The 21,044-nt window shown below is 41.0% G+C and overlaps 2 protein-coding genes across 5 annotated transcripts; one reads left to right on the top strand and one right to left on the bottom strand.

Moving 5' to 3' along the window:
- The first annotated feature begins 203 nt into the window (after positions 1-203).
- On the top strand, positions 204-2,796 carry ANKRD37 (ankyrin repeat domain 37). Its single transcript, XM_063402125.1, has 5 exons — positions 204-392; positions 721-873; positions 1,577-1,668; positions 2,149-2,378; positions 2,660-2,796. Exons 1-5 carry the CDS (start codon positions 204-206, stop codon positions 2,671-2,673), a joined length of 678 nt encoding a protein of 225 aa, XP_063258195.1. The 3' UTR covers positions 2,674-2,796.
- On the bottom strand, positions 2,377-19,508 carry UFSP2 (UFM1 specific peptidase 2). Of its 4 annotated transcripts, none has more exons than XM_063402119.1 (12): positions 19,357-19,508; positions 17,167-17,245; positions 15,193-15,373; positions 15,044-15,110; positions 14,575-14,732; positions 13,586-13,778; positions 11,930-12,076; positions 11,304-11,468; positions 9,889-10,013; positions 6,844-6,920; positions 5,047-5,171; positions 2,377-3,528 (listed from the first exon to the last, which is right to left on the bottom strand). In XM_063402119.1, exons 2-12 carry the CDS (start codon positions 17,228-17,230, stop codon positions 3,442-3,444), a joined length of 1,389 nt encoding a protein of 462 aa, XP_063258189.1. In that variant the 5' UTR covers positions 17,231-17,245; positions 19,357-19,508; the 3' UTR covers positions 2,377-3,441. The 4 variants fall into 4 exon arrangements, with proteins under 4 accessions (XP_063258189.1, XP_063258191.1, XP_063258192.1 ...); XM_063402121.1 differs by having other exon boundaries at positions 14,575-14,729; XM_063402122.1 differs by having other exon boundaries at positions 19,430-19,494.
- Between the last annotated feature and the right edge of the window lie 1,536 nt (positions 19,509-21,044).

The raw sequence follows: 21,044 nt of genomic DNA, 5'->3' as shown, positions 1-21,044 counted from the left end.
CGAACACCAGGCCGCGCTCAGGGCTCGGCGGCTCCCGGCTTCAGCAGCCGGTGCCGGGCTGCCCGGGGTCCGGAGGGCGCTGCCGCGGCTCGCGAGTGTGTGCAGGACGTGCCGGGCGGCCCCGCGCCCCATGGCCGCCCCCGCCGCCAGCCCCGCGCCCCGGCCCGGCCCGCCGCGGCCCCGCGGTGCCTGCGGGGCGCCCAATGGGCGGCGGCTGCCGCTGCCTACGTGCGGCGGGCGGCCGGCGGGGCGGGGCTGCGCGCCCGGCGCTCGCAGCCGGCCGGGGAGGCGCGCACGGAGCGACCCGCGCCTCGGTCCGCCGGCCCCGACAGCCCCGAGCCCCGACAGCCCGGCAAAGGGAAGCGATGCCGATGCTGGACTGCAGTCCAGAGGTGAGGTTTGGGAGGGTCTGTCTGTGGTTTTGTCTTACCGGGAGCCCAGCTGCGGAAGTGAATGAGGTGTAGTTTGCCTGGAGCTGCTGCTATTAATGTTGAGGCATTGCCGCTGTCGACTGGGATTTCTGGTTAAGAGATTAAAAGCCAAAAAGTCTTTCTTGCACTGCTCTTAAAAAAACCAATAAAATTAAAAGGCAGTCTCAAGGAATAGGGAGGTCCAGTGATTTGCAAGGGGAATGTTTTTGCTGTGATGCTGTGCTCTGAGACCTGCCCTGGCTTACACTGGCAGTAACATTTCTTTTATTCTTTTGATATCTCGCTTCAGTCTGGTCGTTTCAGCAACCTATTTGAGACAGGAACTGGTGTGAACGCACCTGCAGATGCCTCTGGTCAGTCTCCAGCTCACTTGGCTGCTTGTGGTGGTGAAGCTTTTTTTCTACTTTGGCAACTGCAGACAGGAGCAAATTTGAACCAACAGGTAAAAACCACATTTTATTCCTTCCACTTCTAATCTGGCATGTCAGTAAATCCTTTTAATATTATTTACACACTTTTTATCTAACAGTGGTTTTTTTATACTCAGTTGTACTGCATGAGATATCTGGGGTTGCTTATTCTACAGTAACTTCTAGCATGAACCGGAAATCCTGTCTATATTGTATTAGCGACTTCACTTGCAATGTAATTATTTAATGTTCACACTTACTGTGAAAATTGTGCTGCATGCAGATATCCAAACAGCTTAATTCTTGTACACAACTGAGTATTTATTTTTCCTCCAGAAGTTTGTCCTTACTGCCAGTAAATGTAAGGATTCTTACTCGAGTTGCTTAGTTCAATTCCTTATGCCTCTGAGCTGGTAGCAAACTATTGGTCACAGCAATCCCCGAATGGTGCTAAGAGATGCTGTTAATCCGTGTACAGAGTATTCTGTGTAAATCGTTTTTCAGAAGGCAAAGATAAAACAGTAAGTACTGCAGGAGACAGCACTTTCACTTTGTGATGAATACATTATGCATTTAATGGTAGTTCCCAAGTACACTTTACTAGCTATATTCCTTTAATCTCTCTCTCACCTCACAACAGACTGGTATATATAAACAGTCATTCTGGAGAACAAGACTGCTTTATCCTACTCCTCTTCTTGCAAATGACTTGTTATATATAAATTGTGTTTTTAGGATTGCCTTGGAGAAGCCCCGATACATAAAGCAGCAAAAGTTGGGAGTTTGGAATGTCTTGCTCTCCTTGTTGCTGGTGATGCTAAAATTGAGTAAGTTGAGTGACATTTAGTAACTTCAGTGAGAGTGTCAAAGGATGTGTATTTTACAGAGTACATTTAACTTGCTCAGAACATGTGTATTAAGGCTGCAAATATAGCATGACTATAGCCATAGGAGTATTAAAAACTGACATAAACACCAAAGGAGCACAGATCACATGCTCACATGCTGTTGTTTAGCTATATACCTCTGTGGTAACTGCTGAGAGACTATTCTTGATCTTAAGTTCACCCTCTTCTTGCCTTTCTGATATGCTAAGCCAGCAATAGTCTGATGACAAATTTATTTTAAAATAATTATTCCTTTTTGTATTTAATACCAGCCCCATGTATGAGCCCTATGCTATCCTTGACAAACCTTCTTGGTACTGATTCTTGATACTTATTTTTACACAAGTGCGTAAATGACCACTTAATCAGTGCTTGCTCATTTTTCCAGTTTAATTGGTTATTGTTAATTCTGTATTTCAGCTTGTGCAACAACAGTGGACAGACAGCAGCAGACCTTGCACTGGATTATGGCTTTCTGGAATGTGCCAAGTTCCTCAGGACAATTCAGCACACTCAGAGAATGAAACTGAGAGGACAGTCTGGATACTCGCTAAGTGACAGACACGACTTGCAGAGAGAGGGTCCAACTGCACAGAAACAAGAAACTGAAACCAGCAGATCCATAACCAGGAAGAGGAGAAGATCAGATGGTGTGTAGTAGTGTTGGTTTAATATAATGCAGAATATTTTAAAAGATGTTTTTAGCATTTAAGTAAAACAAATGTGTGTTAGAGCATTTAGATTTAGAAGCCTCCTAGTAAGGATGAACTTGCATAGGTACTTAAGGTTAGGGTCTTCTTGGAAATGGACAGTACATGTGGAATGCCACTTAAGAGGCTACTTTAACACAGAAAAAATTAAAAATCATAGGTACTCTTACTGATGTACTGATGAAGTAGCTACATAATTATTTTGTTTGTTTTTATGACAGATCTTGTCTCCTAGCTGCCAGAATAAACAGCTTGTAATCCCAACATGAAATAAGGGGAATCCAAAGTCTGAAGAACCATGACTGGATGATACACTGAGCAATCAGATGTGTGTGCTGGGATATTGTCTCCTTCTGAGAAGGAGGAAAGCTTGTTTATTGTTACTTCTTACAGAAGAATGTTGTGAGCTTCCCCCTCCCCTGGAATACTTGTATTCATTAAGCTATAAATAAATGAACATGGAAAAATTGATTCTCTTGCCTTTTTTTCTGTGCGAATATGACAGCAAAATTAGTGAAATTCAGTAAATATAGCCATTCTTTTCCCACTCCTCAAATGTGTCAGCAAGAATACCAGCAACAAACAAGGCCTTTAAACAGATTCATAATGGACAAGACAGCTGGCTAAGTGGAACTTGAAAGGTAGAGGACAGTTTATCTTTCTGTCATGAAAGAATTCTATAAAACAAAAGGATTTGGCATGTGATCTATAAAGGTCATAGCAGAAGAGAAAATACTATATAAACCTAAAGTTGTGCTGCACAAAAGTACAGATTATTTGTTGCCTAATAAATGCATTTGTAAGGAATACAGTTCAAAGCAGGTAACACGTATTTCTAGAGGTTTCATTTTAAAAAAATAGTTTCTTAATTTAAGTTATTCAACCAACATTTCTGTTTCAACTGAGTTTTGATTGACTTGAAGCATTATTTTGATAAATAACAGGACAGTTTTATCTAGATCAGCTACTATTCTGTCTCAGCGCATTCAGCGTAAGAGTGAATTTAAATAGCTTTTGGTCGTTGAGGTAGGCACAGATTATAATAGGCGTCCTTGTTCCAAAACTCCGGGCCCTTCCATCCACACCAGCCCTGTCCAAGGAAAAGCAAGACAGCTTGTAAATCTACTTCAAATCTAATTCAAATGTTCTTCCTCTCTACTACTACTGAGTCTATTCTTATTTTACTAATCGTACTAATCTAAGCTGTATGAATTATTTTCAAATGTCTATAGAACTTTCAGAAAGTTCTCTATGTGCCTGGAAACACATTAATGGAAAACACAAAGACTCTCTCCCCATTCCACCCTCCCCAGCTTAGTTCTTAGAAAGTATCATCTCCTCTTCATCCCAACCTCCCCAATACCTTCTGCTGCTCCTGATAGGCTAATGTTACTCTGAAATCATCATTCTCACAGTTGCTCTTTATCCAGAATCCTTGCCTTCTTTGGTAATAGTTGATATTTTAGCCCCAAACAGAGCTCCTAATACCAGAAATTGTGCTGTTCAACCTGATTCAGCAAAAGGAAACAGTCTAACAAAAGCTTTTAAGTGTGCAGAGTACCATGTAACTACTGGAGGTGTTTTTGAAGAAAAGAGCTACACACAGTCCATCTTAGTTCCTCCCTAATACACTTTTGATGAGGAAAGTGGGTTCTGCATTTATTTTATCCTCCTCAACCACTGAACCATTCTTAACAGCTAGTAGCTGTAACAGCCTTTGGTCCTACATGATCTTTGGAAATCGTTTCTTCCTGTGTTCACTTCAAGCTTTGATCATAATAGGCAAGCAAAATGTTTCTTAAACAGCTCTCTTTTTTTGTTTGTTGTTGTGCTTTTTTTGGTGTTTGTTTTTGTTTGGTTGGTTCATTTTTTGGTTGGTTGATTTGTTTTTTTGTTGGGCCTACCCTTTGATACAAGGGTATCAAAGATTAGAAATAAAATTTACTATTTGCAACTTAATATGAAAAACAGTAAAGACATTGATTACCTAGCACTTACTGGATGATTTAGCTGCTTTAAGAGTCTGCATTTCTGACACTGTATTTACTAGCTTGTAATGTTCTGTGTCATCTCTTTTAGTGGCTTTAAATGTGGAAATGACATTACATACCCTTAAGTGCTTTGGAGATTTTCCACATTTTCCAAAAAATTCAGGACCAACCCTCTGAACATTGTTCAAGGCCTGATCTGAGAATGGGTAGTGTTGGATTTTTAAAATAACTTTTAAAATTCAACATAAATTATCTTCTCTGCTTCATTTAGAGCATCTTACAGCCTGAATGGAATTTTCTGTTTAATTCAAAATACGAAACACATTTATCGTATATACTCCTGGGTAAAAGGGGAGATGGGTGAATCCATATAAAATAAAGAGCATTGCTTTATCGTAGTATAACTTGATCTTGTTGCTGATCTATCTCCAAAGACATTAAGTTTCAGAAACTGACAATACTTAGCATATGCAGATGAACTGGGGTCAGAGCTTCTTCCATAAGGAATTGAGAAGCCGTAGAGTGACCAATTTGTATTTGGTTGGATATTATTTGTTTAATGCCAAAATACATGTATATACATGAATGTGTGAGTATATATGTGCAGCAAGCCTCACCTTTTCCAAAATAACGTGCAGATCTTCTCCTCCTGTGTAATGTGGGTCTAGAATCAAGTACTTTATATGCCCTGTAGTCTCATTCAAAGCCACTCCTAATATTGTGTGAGCCAAAACACCTCCACCTAAAATAGGAGAAACACAGATTGCTGAATTTGTTTTCACTGGGACTGACTTAATGTGCAAGGGTTAAATAAAAGTATATCAACACCTTCTATTAACAGATTAGCTTGTATCAAGATAATTCTGAAAGTGTCTGACATCAGATTCTTCACATTATTAAACGATGTATCTTTACTTCATCTAAGAAAGGTTAGTTGTAGTAACCAAAGTACTTAGCAAGTGTATTTTCCAGATTTGTTCAACATCAGCAAGGCAGTTTAAATCCTCAACACTTCCACCAGATGAAGTCAAGAATACTTCAAACATTCCTTCTGTACATTTTCTTTAAAGAAACCTAACTGTAGGAAAGAAATCTGCAAAATTTCCTAGTTGTAAAAGGACTAAAATTAGAAGAGAAATCAGAATTCATGGATGACGTTTATCTGCTGTTTAGTACTAAGTTACATCAATGAATATTAGGGGCAGAATAGTCAATTCTGATTTCCCTATCCCCAACCTGCAAACAGGAAAAGGGGGTATCAACTCTTGCATGTTTCTTTCAGATAACATGCAATACTTTACGTCCCCACAATATTGTAGTAGTAACTTGCATGTAGGGATTGTAAAATCCCTGGAAGTATACAATCAAAAACAATCCCCAAATTCTACCCTCAAAAAGCCCATCTCCAGCCCTCCAATGACAACAAAAATTAAACCAACCTACAAGAGAGCATTATAGGGAAGGAATGGTTACAGACTAAAAGATTTTTCAATATAGGATTCTACATTCTTGAAATTCAAACAAAAGGGCTCTTGAAAAGTTAAGAATATTTAATAGAATCATAGAATAGTTTGGGTTGTAAGGGACTTTAAAATATTACCTAGTTCCAACCCCCCTGCCATGGGCAGCTCACCTCCCACTAGACCAGGTGCTCAAAGTTCCATCCAACTTGAGCTTGACTCTTGGGCCATCCCCCTGGCCTTGGGGCATCCACAGTTGCTCAGGGCAGCCTGTTCTGGTGTCTCACCACCCTCACAGGGAAACATTTCTTCCTAATATCTAATCTAAACCATCACCATACCAAAGTCTGGAGTACTGGCATCTCTGTTTTGAGAAAGTTACACTGTATTATGGGATAAGCAAATTGCTTAAATTAATGTTATTAAAGTTGAAAATAATAATACCAACATTACTAATTTCCTAAAACACAGCATGGAAAAAGTAGTTCAATTACTATCACAGTATTTTTACAAATGACACTTCTTATCATACCAGTATTTCATATTATTAAAACTGGTCTGAATGCAAATTTGGATAATACCCTTCTCTTCCAAGCCAGATAAACAGTACACTTCTCTGAGGGCAAGTTTTGGGGAACTATATGAACTTCTCCTTCTGTAGAGAATGGAAGTCAGTTCAAGTTCTGACTTAATAGCAATTTATAAAAACACCCTTTAGACTGATTTTTGTTACCATGTTTAATACTTAGCTTGAAAAAAATACTGAATTAAAAGATACCAACCAGACTAAACTGTATCTCTTCTGAGGCTACCATGGGAAAACCATAATTTTTAATTTATCTACAATTTTGATTAACTCTTGTACAGTAGATTAAATGGGTTATAACTGAAATGAAATTCAGCCAAGGGAGGCCATACACTTTCATTAGCATTCTTCAACACTCAAGCACTTACCAATCATAATTGGAGTTCCTTCAGTCTTGAAATGATTAGCAAGCTCTCTTCCCTGCAATGCTAGTTCAGAACCCTGGCTAGGTAAGAAAAACAGTAACAGATTTGTCATTCTCACTAGGCTTACTTCTCTAATTATCCATTATAGTCATTCACTGCACAGATAACTGATTAGAAAGTCACTTGGATTATTCCTGTGTAAACTTCCTGAGAAAATCTGAAAAACATTTTCTAACATAAGGTCTATTTGCTAGGCAAGGAAATTAATACAGACATTTTCAGTATCTTGTCTTTATATTTCTTTATATAGTGGCTGATCTTTTTAAAACCCAGTGAAAGTCTGTGTGCCTACTTCCCAAGCAGACAGAATACAAAACTGGAAAATGAGGCATTTATTATAATGGATCCAATACCAGTGTTGCTGGTGCAACTGTGAAGTCTTATTTCCACAAAGAATTAGAGATGCTAGCTGGAAATAAACCCAAGACAAAAATGCTATCCACTGCCAGTGACCAGCTGAAAAAGATGCCTGATTGTTTCTTCCTCCTGGCATGGTAGTGATGTTGGTTTTTCACAACACTGAGAAAAACTGATGCTCTCTTGTAGCAGCACTATGAGCAATTCTACCCAGTTCAGAAAGGAGTGTATTCTATTGTCGTGGTTGGGGGGGAGGTAAATTTTTTCTAGGGGGATGTGGGCAGTCCAATCAGTGATCAGCTTTTCTGCTAGCACCTGGATTGGTCACTCGGAGGTTTGGACACGCCTCTGAGGACACAAAGAGTTAAAAGCAGGAGTCTGGGGGGCTCGGCCTCTTTTCAGATCTCAGTTTTAGCAGAGAGACGTGTGAGGCTTCTTTCCCCTGCCCAGCCACGAGGCTGGGTGGGGGAGGGGAAACACGTGGTCGGCTCAGGTAAGCCGGAGCCCCCGGGGGGGGGGGGAGAAGAGAAGGGACAGGACTGGAACTGAGCTGCCCCGTCCAGGATGGAGGGGTGGAAAACTGTGGAAGTGCCTTCTGTGTGTGCTCACCCCCCTCCTCCCCCCCAAACTCCGGGAGAAGGTGCCCAGCCACGTGGGGGTTTGCCGAGCCTAGGAGTGCCTCCGCCTGCAGCACCCTGCTGAGAAGAAACTGTTAACCCTTGCTTGGTAGAAAGAAACTTTTCTTAGACATTGATTCTCATGACTGGTGGTTTTCGGAGAGAGGGAAGCGGCCTGGGACCGAGATGATAAAGCATGATTGGAAGGAACTCGATGGAAGAATGAGAGGAGTAGCCTTTTGAGCCGGACTTCTCTTGCATAATGTCAGCCATGGACTGAACTTAAGTCTCTTTTGAACATAAACTGCATTTTGGGTGGATACAGCTGCCCCTGCTTTTGCTACAGTGACTGGCACTTTGAAGAGTGGAGCGAGCAGAGAAAAGAGGGGGAGGGTGAGGTGGCACCCTCTGCCCTCAGGGCAGACCTGCTCCTGGAACCCTGGCCCCTGGGTAAAAAGGGGAGAGCTTGGCATGCAAGTATCCTTAAAAGAGCCCTGTATGCAGTTTTCAGCCTGTGGACAGCGGTGAGAGCGCTGGACATAGGAAAAAGAGAGTGTCACCCTGGCAGACTGCTCCGGGCGGTGCCACGGGTGACATGGGAACACATAAGGGGTAGACCCGTGTTTTCTGAGGAACAGTCTGTGGTGCGAGAGAGACTCCTCTCTCCCTTGCTGAATTGAAGATTAGTTTGTTTTTGAGTGGTGATTGCTTGATCTAAAACCCAAGGGTTGGTCTGTGAAGAGTGATGGGTGGGGAGGTAGAAACTGGGAGAAGAAATGTTCTAAGAAGTTTTTATTTCTGTCTCTGTGTGTGTTTAAGAGTATCTCTGTCCCTGTTCTTATGTAATTAATAAAGTTTTGGTGGGTTTTTTTTGTTTTCAAGATTTAAGCCTGCTCTGCTCTGTTCCTAATCACATCCCACAGGAGTTGTTAAAGAAAAAACATATATTCATGGGTGCACTAACATCTGGCCAGTGCTAACCCATGACATCTATATTCTCACATGCAGGAATAAAAATCTTCCTACTGGCAAGGCCTGTCATAGCTGCTCTAAATAATAGGTGGATCGTCTCCAAGTACAAGCTCTGGAACAAAAAAAAATTAAAATATCGAAGACCTGAACTATTTTCCTAACATTAAGGATCCCCATCACCATGCTCTTTTAGAATATCTACAGTGTGAATTTACTCTAAATAAACATAACACATGAGAAGTATTTTGATTTGCATTTTCATACACACTGTTAGTGTATGTTCTTAATTTCATGATTGTATATACTAAACGTTCAGGGTTTTATTAGTCTGCATAGTGCTGGCTTAGTGCTACCTAAATGATGAAAAATAAAGGTATTTTTTCTTCTGATAAATGCTAAAGACTATTCTTTTTGTCCCAAATATATTTGTTGTGAAGGGTCCTTCATTGTGTATGAGAGCATCAGATTGTCAGAATGGAAACAAATTCCTTGCTTTATTTCTTACACAGATGCATAAAGGGGAACATTATTTTCCAGACTTCCCATTAATTTGCCTCAATCCTAAACTCACAAGTTAGGTCTGTGGCTGCAGTAATAATTTATTTGTCAGTGTACATTCAGTTCTCTGTGGACATCAGACTGTGTGCCTGCATGAAAAATTGTGGCACAAAGGCTGAATTCCATATCGGTTCGCATACCATGAAGCAATTTATACATTAAGCACACCCAATGGGAGCCACAATTCTTGTGGAAGCATTAGACCACAGCTTTATAAAACTGGGCAATTTGCATATTATTAAGTAATTTATATCAACTGGAAACTGGAACCCCAGACTCCCAGGAGGTTTAACACCGCCTTCATCTGTAAGCACTTAGCACAACTAAACGTAGAAACAAAGGGTTAATGAGCAAGGAATCCTTAAATAATTTATTATCTCCTTAATTATACCCCTTCTCCCAAGTACTGTAATCATGATTTGCATTTTAAGGCATTCAGTATTTTTAGCAATTACCAAGCTACTAAACAGGTAGTGATTCTTACCTGACAAATAATATTTTGGATGTTATTCCAAAAAGCTGATTCAAAACAAGCTGTACCTCAATCGATCCAATCCATTGCTGTGACCCAACAAATGCTGCAGGCTTGTCTCCAGCATCAACCAGTGCCTTTGCAACATCATAATGAAGAAGAAACCCAAATATCAACAACATATGGTAGGGAATTCCACCACTTTTTGTGAGCAAAGTTGGTTTATATATATGTGGGCATGTATTTTGAACCTAGCTGGTCAAATGCAGACCAATGAATGTTGAATTCATTCACTGTGGTTCTGTTTCAGAAATGTCCTGTTGAGCCGTGATGCACAACTGTGTTCGTGAGCAGAGACTACAGCCCCAAGTCCACAGGCAGACTTCAGGCTGGGAGGGCAACCACTGAGCTCTTTAATAATGGAATGCATCATTTGTACACTGCAGAAGCCACTTCACAGACTTTACAGGCTTGGATTTCTATTCAAAGCACTCAGGAAAGGATCCATAAAATCACACTCTGATGAAGAGGCTACTGATCCCTGTCAAAGGTTATGGTTTATTTTAAACTCTTCTTCATTCTGAGGCTTAGATGTTACATTCAGCACTTGAGAGAAGCCTTTTCTGCCCAGGACACAAAACCCAAAGGTCTTCTGCAGGTTACTGCCCTCTTTTAGATGCCTAAAAATACTACCGGAGTGCACAGATTTCAACAGAATTCAGGTGTGGATTGAGAAATGTTCACGAAATTTGGTTTTACCTATAGTGTTCACATCCCTGCTACATATGATAAATGTTTTTTCATGGAATGAATTAAACTTTGCTAAAAATGTTCAGTAAATAAATGTAACAAGAATTATATTTAGAAGACTGAAGGTAACTGCAGTACTCTTTGATAGGCATACCTAAGTATGGCTATTAGCTACAAGCCTACAGTTTTACTTTAGTGCTGTTAACAGAAATGAACATATTCAGGTTTGCATTTCAAATTTGAAATACAAAAAAGAAGTGAAGAAGAGTTCAAAAATCAGGAAAAGTGCACTACTGTCAAAGGCAAAGTTGCAGAAGTTGTCAGTAAATTCCTTTGTAGCATCTGGGAACTAATCCAGCTGTCACTGAATATGACAGCCAGTTTTAAAACTGATTTTAACATGACACATTGGGTTCTTTGTTCTTTTCATTTGACAAAAACACTGAAACCATCATATCACAGCTTCTAATAGAACCTTAATCCAAGGAAACATTTAAAAGATTATTTTAATGTATCGTATTTGTACAGAAGTCACCCAACACAGATAATTCAGAACCACCAGTCCAATTAAAAGGACAAAAGATATCTTCTAAAATATATGAATCTGATATTTAAAAAATATATTACACAAACCTTTCTAGACAAATATGCACAATATAACCTTAAAAGTTCTGTACCTGTTGAATTTCCTTGTGTGTTGGTATAGGTCTATCCATGTAGCCCTGGTGCTTGAACCAAGAGCAGATTGTCTGCAAAGACCGATAGGCACAGCCCCAGCCACTGTCATCGATGCGGTCCTGCATATAGTGGTGGTAACTGTATACACCTTGTACTAAATAAACCTGCATGGGAGGGGAGAACACAGAGGCATCTGATCACACTTGCTTCACTTTTCAGAGAAGTCGTATGACCTGTCACTTGCACTGTAAAGTTTTCAGTTGAGAACTGCAAATCTTTGGAAGATTCAAAGGGTCATTATTCACACATGATTACTCCACCTGGTTCTGTCTCATAAACTTCTCTGTTGATAGTTTTAGTTTCTTGTCCTGGTTCTGAGAAACTTTCTAGAATACATGCTAAAAACATGGACATTATTTTCCCAAGAGAATCCAGTTTCCTTGGGACAAATACAGCAAATTAAAGCAATGCCATTTTGTGCAAAGAAGTCCTTTTGCTTAAAAGGTCAAGCCAATTATTTCATTTTCTCAACGGCACATTGACTATCCAAGTGACTTCTTTTAATTAAAAAATCTCAATTAAAATAAAAAGGTACTTTCTGCAAAATGTTTCAATTTAAACTTACCATACCAGACTCCATACCAGGTGAACTAAGATGTAAATGTGGATTTCTGAGATATCCATCTTTATATGGTTCATCTGGAAAATGATAAGCATTTGCTCTCTTGAAATATGGTCTGTCACAAGGCAGATTGTATAACCCATGCAATTCCTACATGCAAGTTCAAATAAAAATAAGAAACACAATTCAAATTCTGGAATAAAACAACGACCACATTGTAATCAGCAATAAAGATATCATTTTAACAGCACAGTTTAGCAAATTATTAAAACAGGCTTAATTAAGCATTCAGCAGGTATGTTTACTAGTAGACATCACCTCTCCTGGGAAGCTCATGCAGGCTTACCTCCCATCTAAAGGGCCCACTACTTTATGCAGAGCTGTTACATAACACCTGCTGCTGGGGCCCCGCTGAAAATACCGTAACAGGTTTGTTATGAAAGCATGATAAAATGCACCATCACAGAAAAGGATTACAGTTTTATCTACACAGTAACGTAGGTTTAGACACCAAATTATAATCTTAACTGATATTGGAGCATACAAATAACATGTACTGAAACAAAGACATTTGGCTTATGGTTCAAGCAGATTCAGTCTATTGTAAAATCTCTTAAGCTGTTTGCCACACAGCAGCCACATTTAAAGAGATATATTGTCTTATTTCACAGAGCTTAAGAGTGAAAGCCATGATGAGATCATCTAGGATAATGTGTCTAACACAGGTAATACATTTTAGGCAGATGACCCAGCACTAAACCCAGCTACAGGACTGCACTAACTCTTCTAATCAGTAGGTTAGAGTGAACAGCAGAGAGCAGGAAACATAGGCAGTGCCACCAGTACCTGAGGCCTCTGCAAACACAAGGCTAGATTGGGTTTTATACACCCAGTAATGCTGCACACAGAAGTCATCCCTACTGCTTCTACACCTCTAGGCTGCAGAATATTCTTTCCCTGTTCTCAGTACATGAAACTATGTGACCTAGACTGGTATCAGTCTCAATCTGAAAGGACTGCCACATCTCAACATTCTTCCACTCATTCTTTTTCTAGATGTGCCAACCCAAAGGCAAAAACAAGCCAAGAACTAGCTAAGCCTGGTCAGCTGTGAGCTACAAAAAGCAGCCCCCTCCAAACAGACCAACACCCCACAACACCACAAAACCCCAAGAAAGAAAGCAAAACAAAGAAAACCCCCAATACTAACCCTTTCAGGACATGTGCTAAAACCTGAATGTAGTAACACACCAAAAGTAAACTGATGTTCTACCACAGAAGAACAAAGGAGAAATACAAAGAATACTATACAGGAAGTATCATTTAGAGAAAATATTTATCGACCAAATTTTATGTACTTTAAAAATTTCTGTTGTTCCCTTGCAAAAATGAGATCTGGCACATTCTATAAAAAAGCTTCCAGTAAATCAAGTTTCCACATTCAGTATACTGCTTTGGTTATAATAAAAATAAATCTTATTAATTAAATCTAATTAAAAATAAATACAGCAGTACCTGTATTTATTAGTATTTATTACCTGTATTTTATATTAGTATTTATTCCACACTGACTAGATGGAAAGCCTTTCCACTGCTTCAATTACAGTAACTAAAAATAAAAGTAAAAGATCAGGTTCTGTTACGGTTTGTTGGCTTTACCTTTCTGTAACTTTCCAGCTGATCATCTGAAATACCCGTAGGATATGAGACTGTTACGAGGTGATTTTTTCCTGGTAACATGAAATGAAATTGTTCTGGTACCACAATTGATGTTCCTTTCACATATTTCATGATACATCTTTCCATGTCAGTTAATTGCCCATGAATTGTTTTTACAAGGAGATTCTGTACACTGCAAAGTACAAGGGAGAATATTTCCGAAGTAGAGCAGTGATTGTGAATCATTTTTTCTCACAGCTGTGAGTTATACAATACCTAAATGCATGTCTGACCTGGTCAGACTGCACTACTTAAATGCTTCTGCTCCCACAGGGGAAGGCAGAGCCCAGCTGTGCCTTACTCAAAGCTTGCCTGCACACAGAAATGAGTCCCTAGTGATTCAGTCCTCCCAAATGGGGCTACCCTCTCTCAAATCAGAAACACAATCAGTATGAGCATTTGACAAAACAAAAATTAAATATATGACTAAATGTTTTTTTTTTTTCTGCATTTTATCCACCCCATTTAGTGTCATTCAGAATCACATCCTATGGAAAAAAATGCAAGGAAAAATACATAAGCAGACTCAAATGTTTTCCACCTGTACCTACCCAGCTGCAACCCCAAATGAAGGGCTGAGATTACAGAGACTCATCAAACACATCCCACCTCTCACTTTTATACACCTCACATACAAAAATGTTTAGAACATTTTCCTGACTTTCTCAATTCCTTGCTAAGCAATGGTTATGGGTTATCAAATCTGTCAAACATTGATAAACTGATTTTTATAGACAGCAAGAGGATGTCTCAAGATTATTGAAGTTAACAGCTGTCTACATGAGCTTTTATGATTTATACAGTTAAAATTACTTCATAAAAATACTATATACTTTTCATTAAACTGATGAATGATTTAGTTTTACTTCATTATTTCAAAAACAACCAGAAATGAAGCTGAAAAATTGCAAGTTCAGGATAACACTTACTTTCCCCATGGTTCTTCTGGAGAAACAGATACAACAACATCAACTGGTAATGTCATGTTTATGTAGTGGTGTTCCTTCTTTTCCCGTTCAATGACTGGAGCCAAAGCAGCTAATGAAGATGTCATTTCCAACATGAGGTCTACATTGATTATCTGCTGCTGCAGAGAATAAAGACACCAATATTACATCTCCAACTACACATGAACCAAGAAGGCAAAAGTAAGACTGCAGGTATTTGGTATCAAACTCAGTAATGAAATACTTGGGTTAAAAAAAAAGCTGGTAATGTTAAAGACAAACTTGTATGTGGTGATCTACCACAGGTGGATTTCTGCATTCATGTTGAGTCTCAATGACTTTAAAAGCATTCTTTAAAGTCTGTCAATGCCTATTTATGTACAGAAGAGCCTAGGGAGGGCAAGTCTAAAAATGTTAAAATGATAATTAGTCTTACATATTAGGAACATACCGTATCCTGCAACTTTTTATCCTTTTTTTTGCCAAGCTTTCGCTTCGTCTCATCATCTTGATCAAATCTGAATTATCAACAGAAAGAAAAATTTCTATAATATGAAATTAATCTGTTAACCATCCCTCCCAGTTTTTAAATATACTTACTGTATAAATCTCCTTATCTCCTTACATGCAGACTCATCAGTCAGCTCCGGAACTGTGGTCATACCATTGTTAGGCCACACATAGACTGAACTGTGGCAAATTCTGAATACAAGAACCTCTGAGGATAGTTTGTTTTCAAGATCACTGAAAACATATCCTAAGGCCTTTTTTGTTGATGCCTCTGAAACACAGTAAAGATATCATTAGCCTAGAAAATTCCCTCACCATTTCTTACAGCTGCTGGACATACATTTAATAAAATTGTTTTGACTTGGAATAAAAATGCAAGTGCTGTTATAATCAGAAGAATGACTGGGTAAACAAAACTGAGGCAAGATTTCACTTAGCAAGTCTCAAACACTCACACTCACCTCCCTGAACAAAAGTATACTGTGTCTCTTAAACGCTGTCAAACTTACAGAAGAATAATTTCCTCTGTTGTCACTACATCTAGTAAGTCTTAACCAAACATACAGCTACAAACCTCTATGCACAGACAAACTGGTATGTATATTTAGGCTTTTGAAGAAATCTTGAAAACATTAAATCTTAGTCATTCACATGTTTCTGACCTCGTATCATTATTCAGAAATACAAACCAAAACCAGACTAAATCTTTGGAAAAGCCAGGCCTACATTCCAGCTGAGGACCAAATTTTGGCCAACATAAACCTGTACGCCACAGTCTCATTTGCCTGAAACTTTATTACTGGTATGTACAGTTGTCTTTCAGAGCTTGTAAGGTGTTTTACCCATACCTTACAATCTGAACCATAATGGATATGACACCATTGGATATGATAGAGCAACATTAGCCACATTCGGCACATTAGCCACAATTTTGTCCTTACTGTGGAAGTTAAAAAGCACTACTTTGAATACAGTAAGTTAAAAAAGCCTAACAAGCTATCAAAGACTATGCTGTATCTCTCTGATGCATTAACTTAAATTTGGTCACTATTAGATAACTTTTGTACTAGAAATCTGTAAAAACTACATTATTAGAAAAGTCAAAGGAAAATTGCTTCAAAAGAAAAAGCTCACTGCCCTTCAAAAGGAACAGTGTGCCATATTTACCCACTAACAGATGTGAATATCATGTACTTGGACAATTCAAACACCACTCTGCCTCACTGTGATTACAATTCACTACACCATAGACAAAGTCAAATAAATAACTCTTCTCTGAGGACACAACTCACAAAATACTGCTTTGGATTAGGTTGATCTATTCAACACTTCTGCTCCACCTCATGAACTCATATAAGGCCAAGTTCCTTATCAAGGTTCACTAGATGGAGTTCAGTGTTTCTGCTAGAGACACATCCTTTTAAAATGCAGAATGAGCAAGAGCTGAGCTGAAAACAGCCTCCTTCCCCATCCTGCCCTATGACAGCTCAATGGCCACTGATAGCCCTGAGCAGGCCTTCTGAGGAGAATGTCCCCTTACTGCAGGAATGGGGGACTACAGGAGCCCCTTCATGCTTTATGGACTAGTCCCTTCCTATCACATGGAATTGCAGCAGCTAATCCTGCCTACATTCAGTAGAGTGACGTGTTACCTTGTTCTCTTTCTGTATTTCTCTGCAAAGATTGGACCACAGTCTCAAAATTGTATTATTAATACAGTCCCATTATAACAAAATTCATTGCCTCAAAGTTATTCTCTGTTTTCTTAGAATTTCAGGGTCAACTTTGGCTTCAAGCTGAAAAGTGATGCCAATAACATCCATAAGTAAGAAGTATATGCAAGTGAAATTAATTAAAAATGTCAATGTAAAGTTTATTTCAAATTAAAACAAAAAACAGGATGGAAAAAGTGTCAGAAAATTTATGGAGATAAAGAATAATCTTTACAGGTTTGTGAAGAAGCACTTAACACTTGGTAAAATGCCAAGAAAATAAATACAATAAATAGTTTCTTAATGCAAGTTCATATAGGTATTAAGAAATCTATTAGTCTTATAGACACACCATCAGTAGTTGCAAGCTGAAATGCAAGATCCAAGCCTCCTCTTATTCTGAAGAGTATATCCATAGCTTCTAGAATTACCTAAAGAGAAAAAAGAAGCAACAAAAATGAACAGTCATTTCAACGTGCCTTTTCTCAAGCCACAACTGTCTGCTGATATACCACAGTGTGCAAGCACACCAGCAATTACTGCAGCTGCTCAGGTTACAGAAGGCCAGTGAATAAACAGGGAAGTGTGGTGCAGCAGTGCACAGTCGCTGCAGCCAGCACCTCAGTTACACTGTGGAACACATTCCCTACCTCGACAAAAAAAGCTGTATTTCTATACTTCTACCATACAGAAATACTTTAGGTAAAATGTCATTGTTTCTTATTGTTTCAATCCAAATGTCATGTTTCCCATAATATACATTCACACACACACATATATACACACACACCCATCTAAATCTAAATCTAAATCCAAAATATATATTCTTCCAGCTCAAGTAAAGGAAGGACAGAACTGAGCAGAAAGGTAATTAGGCATATCTGTAAATACACATTCATTAGTTAGGAAATCACAATTTCAGGGAAATGAGAAAAACCAAAGGGGGAAGAGAGGGGTGTGTGTGACATAGATAGCCTCTAGAACTAAGGCTGAGTTTCACATTTGGCAGAAGAGCTGCTTATACCACTATAGAGACCAGCCAGCTGTTCTTCCCCCTTCCAAAGTCCCTGATCTGTGTTGTTATAACTTCTCACTGCAGACATTTTAACATGAACTTCACCAGGGAGCTCGTGCAGATGGAAAAACACCCTTCTATTTAGAGAGGCTTTTTTCAGACAGATCAATCCCCAGTCGGTGTACCAGACAAAAACAGCTGTGACAGTACAGAGAGGAACAAAAGGTGACAGATGAGTATGTGTATTGCTCAGTGTAACAGTCCACAGAAAGAATGCTTAATAGATCTAATTGCTCCAAAAAACTACCAAGCACCTGTAAAAATAATGATACTAGGATCCTTTGGAAATACTTATTGCACAACTGTTTGCTTACAAAGTATGAGACACTTCCATGTGCAGTGCCATTGCTACTCATAAAATAAACCCAAAACACAGGACTAATTTTCTTACCATTAAGAGCATTCTAAAGAGAAATATGCAAAATATGCATGACTATTAAAATATAACCACCTACTACAGTTTATCTGCTTGTGAAGGATTTTCATGTTTCAGTGATTCTAGAGTGCCAATAAGCAGTTTGCTTCCCGAAGCATAATCCTGAAGTATTTTAGATAACACAGTTATCTGCATTCATAGGGCCTTGGAGTGTGGGACCCACAAAACTGCCAGCCAGAATGTGAAAAAATAATTGCCTGGGTTCATGTAAAAGATGTTTTTTATTTGAATTATTACTATGCAAGAATAATGCTCATGAATAATAAGAAGAGCTCTGCAAAAGGAGCCACTTTTGGAGTCGGTCACCATGGATATCACAGAATCACAGCATGGGTTATGCTGGAAAGAACCACAGCGGGTCACAGAATCACAGAATCTTCTGAGTCGGAAGGGAACCACGGGGACAATGAGTGCAATGTTTAGGTGAATGGCCCATAATGGGGATCAAACCCACAACGGTGGTGTTATGGTGATGTGGTCCAACCTCCTTGCTAAAGCAGGGTCATCCTAGAACATATTGCACAGGATTGTGTCCAGACAGTTCGAGTATCTCCACTGAGGCACAATCTGTTCCAGTGCTGTCACTGCACAGTAAAGAAGCTCTTTCTCGTGCTCAGGTGAAACTTCCTGAGTATCACGTTCTGCCCGCTGCCTCTTGTCCTATTGCTTGGCATCACCGAGAAGAGCCCCGCACCACTATGATGACCTCTTCCAACAAATCCCTGACTAAAGCCAGGAGAGTTGAGTTCCCCAAGGGCGATGGAGAATGGCAGGGGGTATAGGAAGGTGTCAGTGCGGGAGACGTCGCTGTCCCAGGTGTGACACAACCTGGGCCCTGCAAAAAGAGGATCCAGGTGCCTCCGCACTTCGCCCCGAGGCAGCGCTGGGGCTGGAGGCCCAAACGCCACGGCCGAGCCCCCAGCCGGCAGTGGAGACACCAGCCCGCCCGGCCCGGCCCCGCCGCCGCTCTGCCCGAGCGGGGGCGCTCCCCTCCCCGCTCAGGAAGCACATCCACCCACCCACCTACCTACCTAGTCTTCCGCCCATCCATCCATTCCCCAGGGATGGGGTGAGGGGGGCCGAGCAGCGGAGGGGCGGACTCACCACGTCCGTCAGCGCCGCCGCGGGGCGGGGCCCGGCCGCATCCTGACGGCGCACGCGCGCTGCTGCCGCGCCCCGCTGCCGGGGGCCCCGCCTCCGCCGGCTGCGGCCCGGCCCCAGCGCTTCCCGCTCGGCCGGGCAGGACGGGCCGTGCTGCGGGCGGGCCCCGCCTCCGCCGGCTGCGGCCCGGCCCCAGCGCTTCCCGCTCGGCCGGGCAGGACGGGCCGCGCTGCCGCGGGTGCCCCGCGGAATCACCCGCCTTGCCTTCCCTGCCCCGCGGTGCCTCCGTGCCTGCCGGCGGCCAGCACGCTGCGGGGAGTGCGTGGGGCTGAGCGTTCTCTCCTAGGCCATGGCTGCGCTCAGCCCGGTGTGTCTGGGATCAGCGCCGTGCTGCCAAACGGTGGTATTATTTCCTCCTCATTTCTACAGATCCATTGGGAGACGCTCCGGAATCCCGCTGGCCTGGCTGCTGCCTCGTGTTACTGCTCCTTCCAGGCCAGGCTCGTCCCATCGCATTTCCTCAGGCACATCGGCGTGCTGAGGTCCAAAAGTCCCTTGATAAATGCTCTGTACGTTAAGATGTAGAATTTCACTCCAGGTCTGTTTATTTCTGATAAATTATTTCTGTCTTCACAAATAATGCTAACTAGCTTTAAACAGCGAACCCTTGAACAGGTTTCCAAGGGTCACTTTTTCTGTCATCTCGGGTTTCTTTCTTGTTGCCTGCCCTTTGGTTCCTTACCCGATGTCAAGATCCCCCAGCAATTGAAGGTTGCCTGATGAAGTCATGGTGCATTTCACACAGTGTGAACCAACGTGTTGCAAAACCCCTTCCCCAAAACAACCAAAAAATTGTAATCTTTTAAAAACTTAGGCATACTGTCAGTTCCACATGCTAAGCACAAGTAAAATGTGGCTCACCCTTCCATTGTACACAGTATTGCAGCATGTTGCTTTGTATAATAAAATGTATAAAGTCTATTAAATTAGATTTAATTAATCTATTTCCAGTGCTATGCTGCTGCAGCTTTTCTGTTCTGCATCCCCATTCCAGACAGGGCTAATGTGTGATACTCATCTCTCAGAGCTTTCTGTTGGAAATGCTGGTGATTTCACCCCAGGCAGCAGCCAAGCCCCACACAGCCACTGGCTCAGTGCCCCACCAGCAGGACTGGGGAGAGAATCAGTGGGGTAAAAGCCAGAAAACTCACAGGTTGAGATAAAGATGGATTAATAGGGAAAGCAAAAGCCACACACACAAACAAAGCAAAACAAGGAATGATTTCACTGCTTCCCATGGGCAGGCAGGTGTGCAGCCATGCCCAGGAGAGCAGGGCCCCATCATAGGTAACAGTGACTTGGGAGGACACAGCCATCACTCCAAATGTCCCCTGCTTTACACACTGGGCATGATGTCCCATGGTCTGGAATAGCCCTTGGGTCAGCTGGGGTCACCTGTCCTGACTGTGTCCTCTCACAGCCTGCTCTCCAGTGTGGCAGAACAAAAGCAGAAAAGGCCTTGGCTCTGTTCACCTACTGGTTTTAGGTGTTTTTTAGACATCTGGCAGTATCTCACGCAAGTTCTACCACTCAGGATTTGACCTTCATTTTTATTTGG

The sequence above is a fragment of the Prinia subflava genome, chromosome 7 (assembly GCF_021018805.1).
Source record: "Prinia subflava isolate CZ2003 ecotype Zambia chromosome 7, Cam_Psub_1.2, whole genome shotgun sequence".
NCBI lineage: Eukaryota > Metazoa > Chordata > Aves > Passeriformes > Cisticolidae > Prinia > Prinia subflava.
The sequence above is the reverse complement of the archived record's forward strand: the minus strand, read 5'-3'. Positions and strand labels throughout refer to the sequence as shown.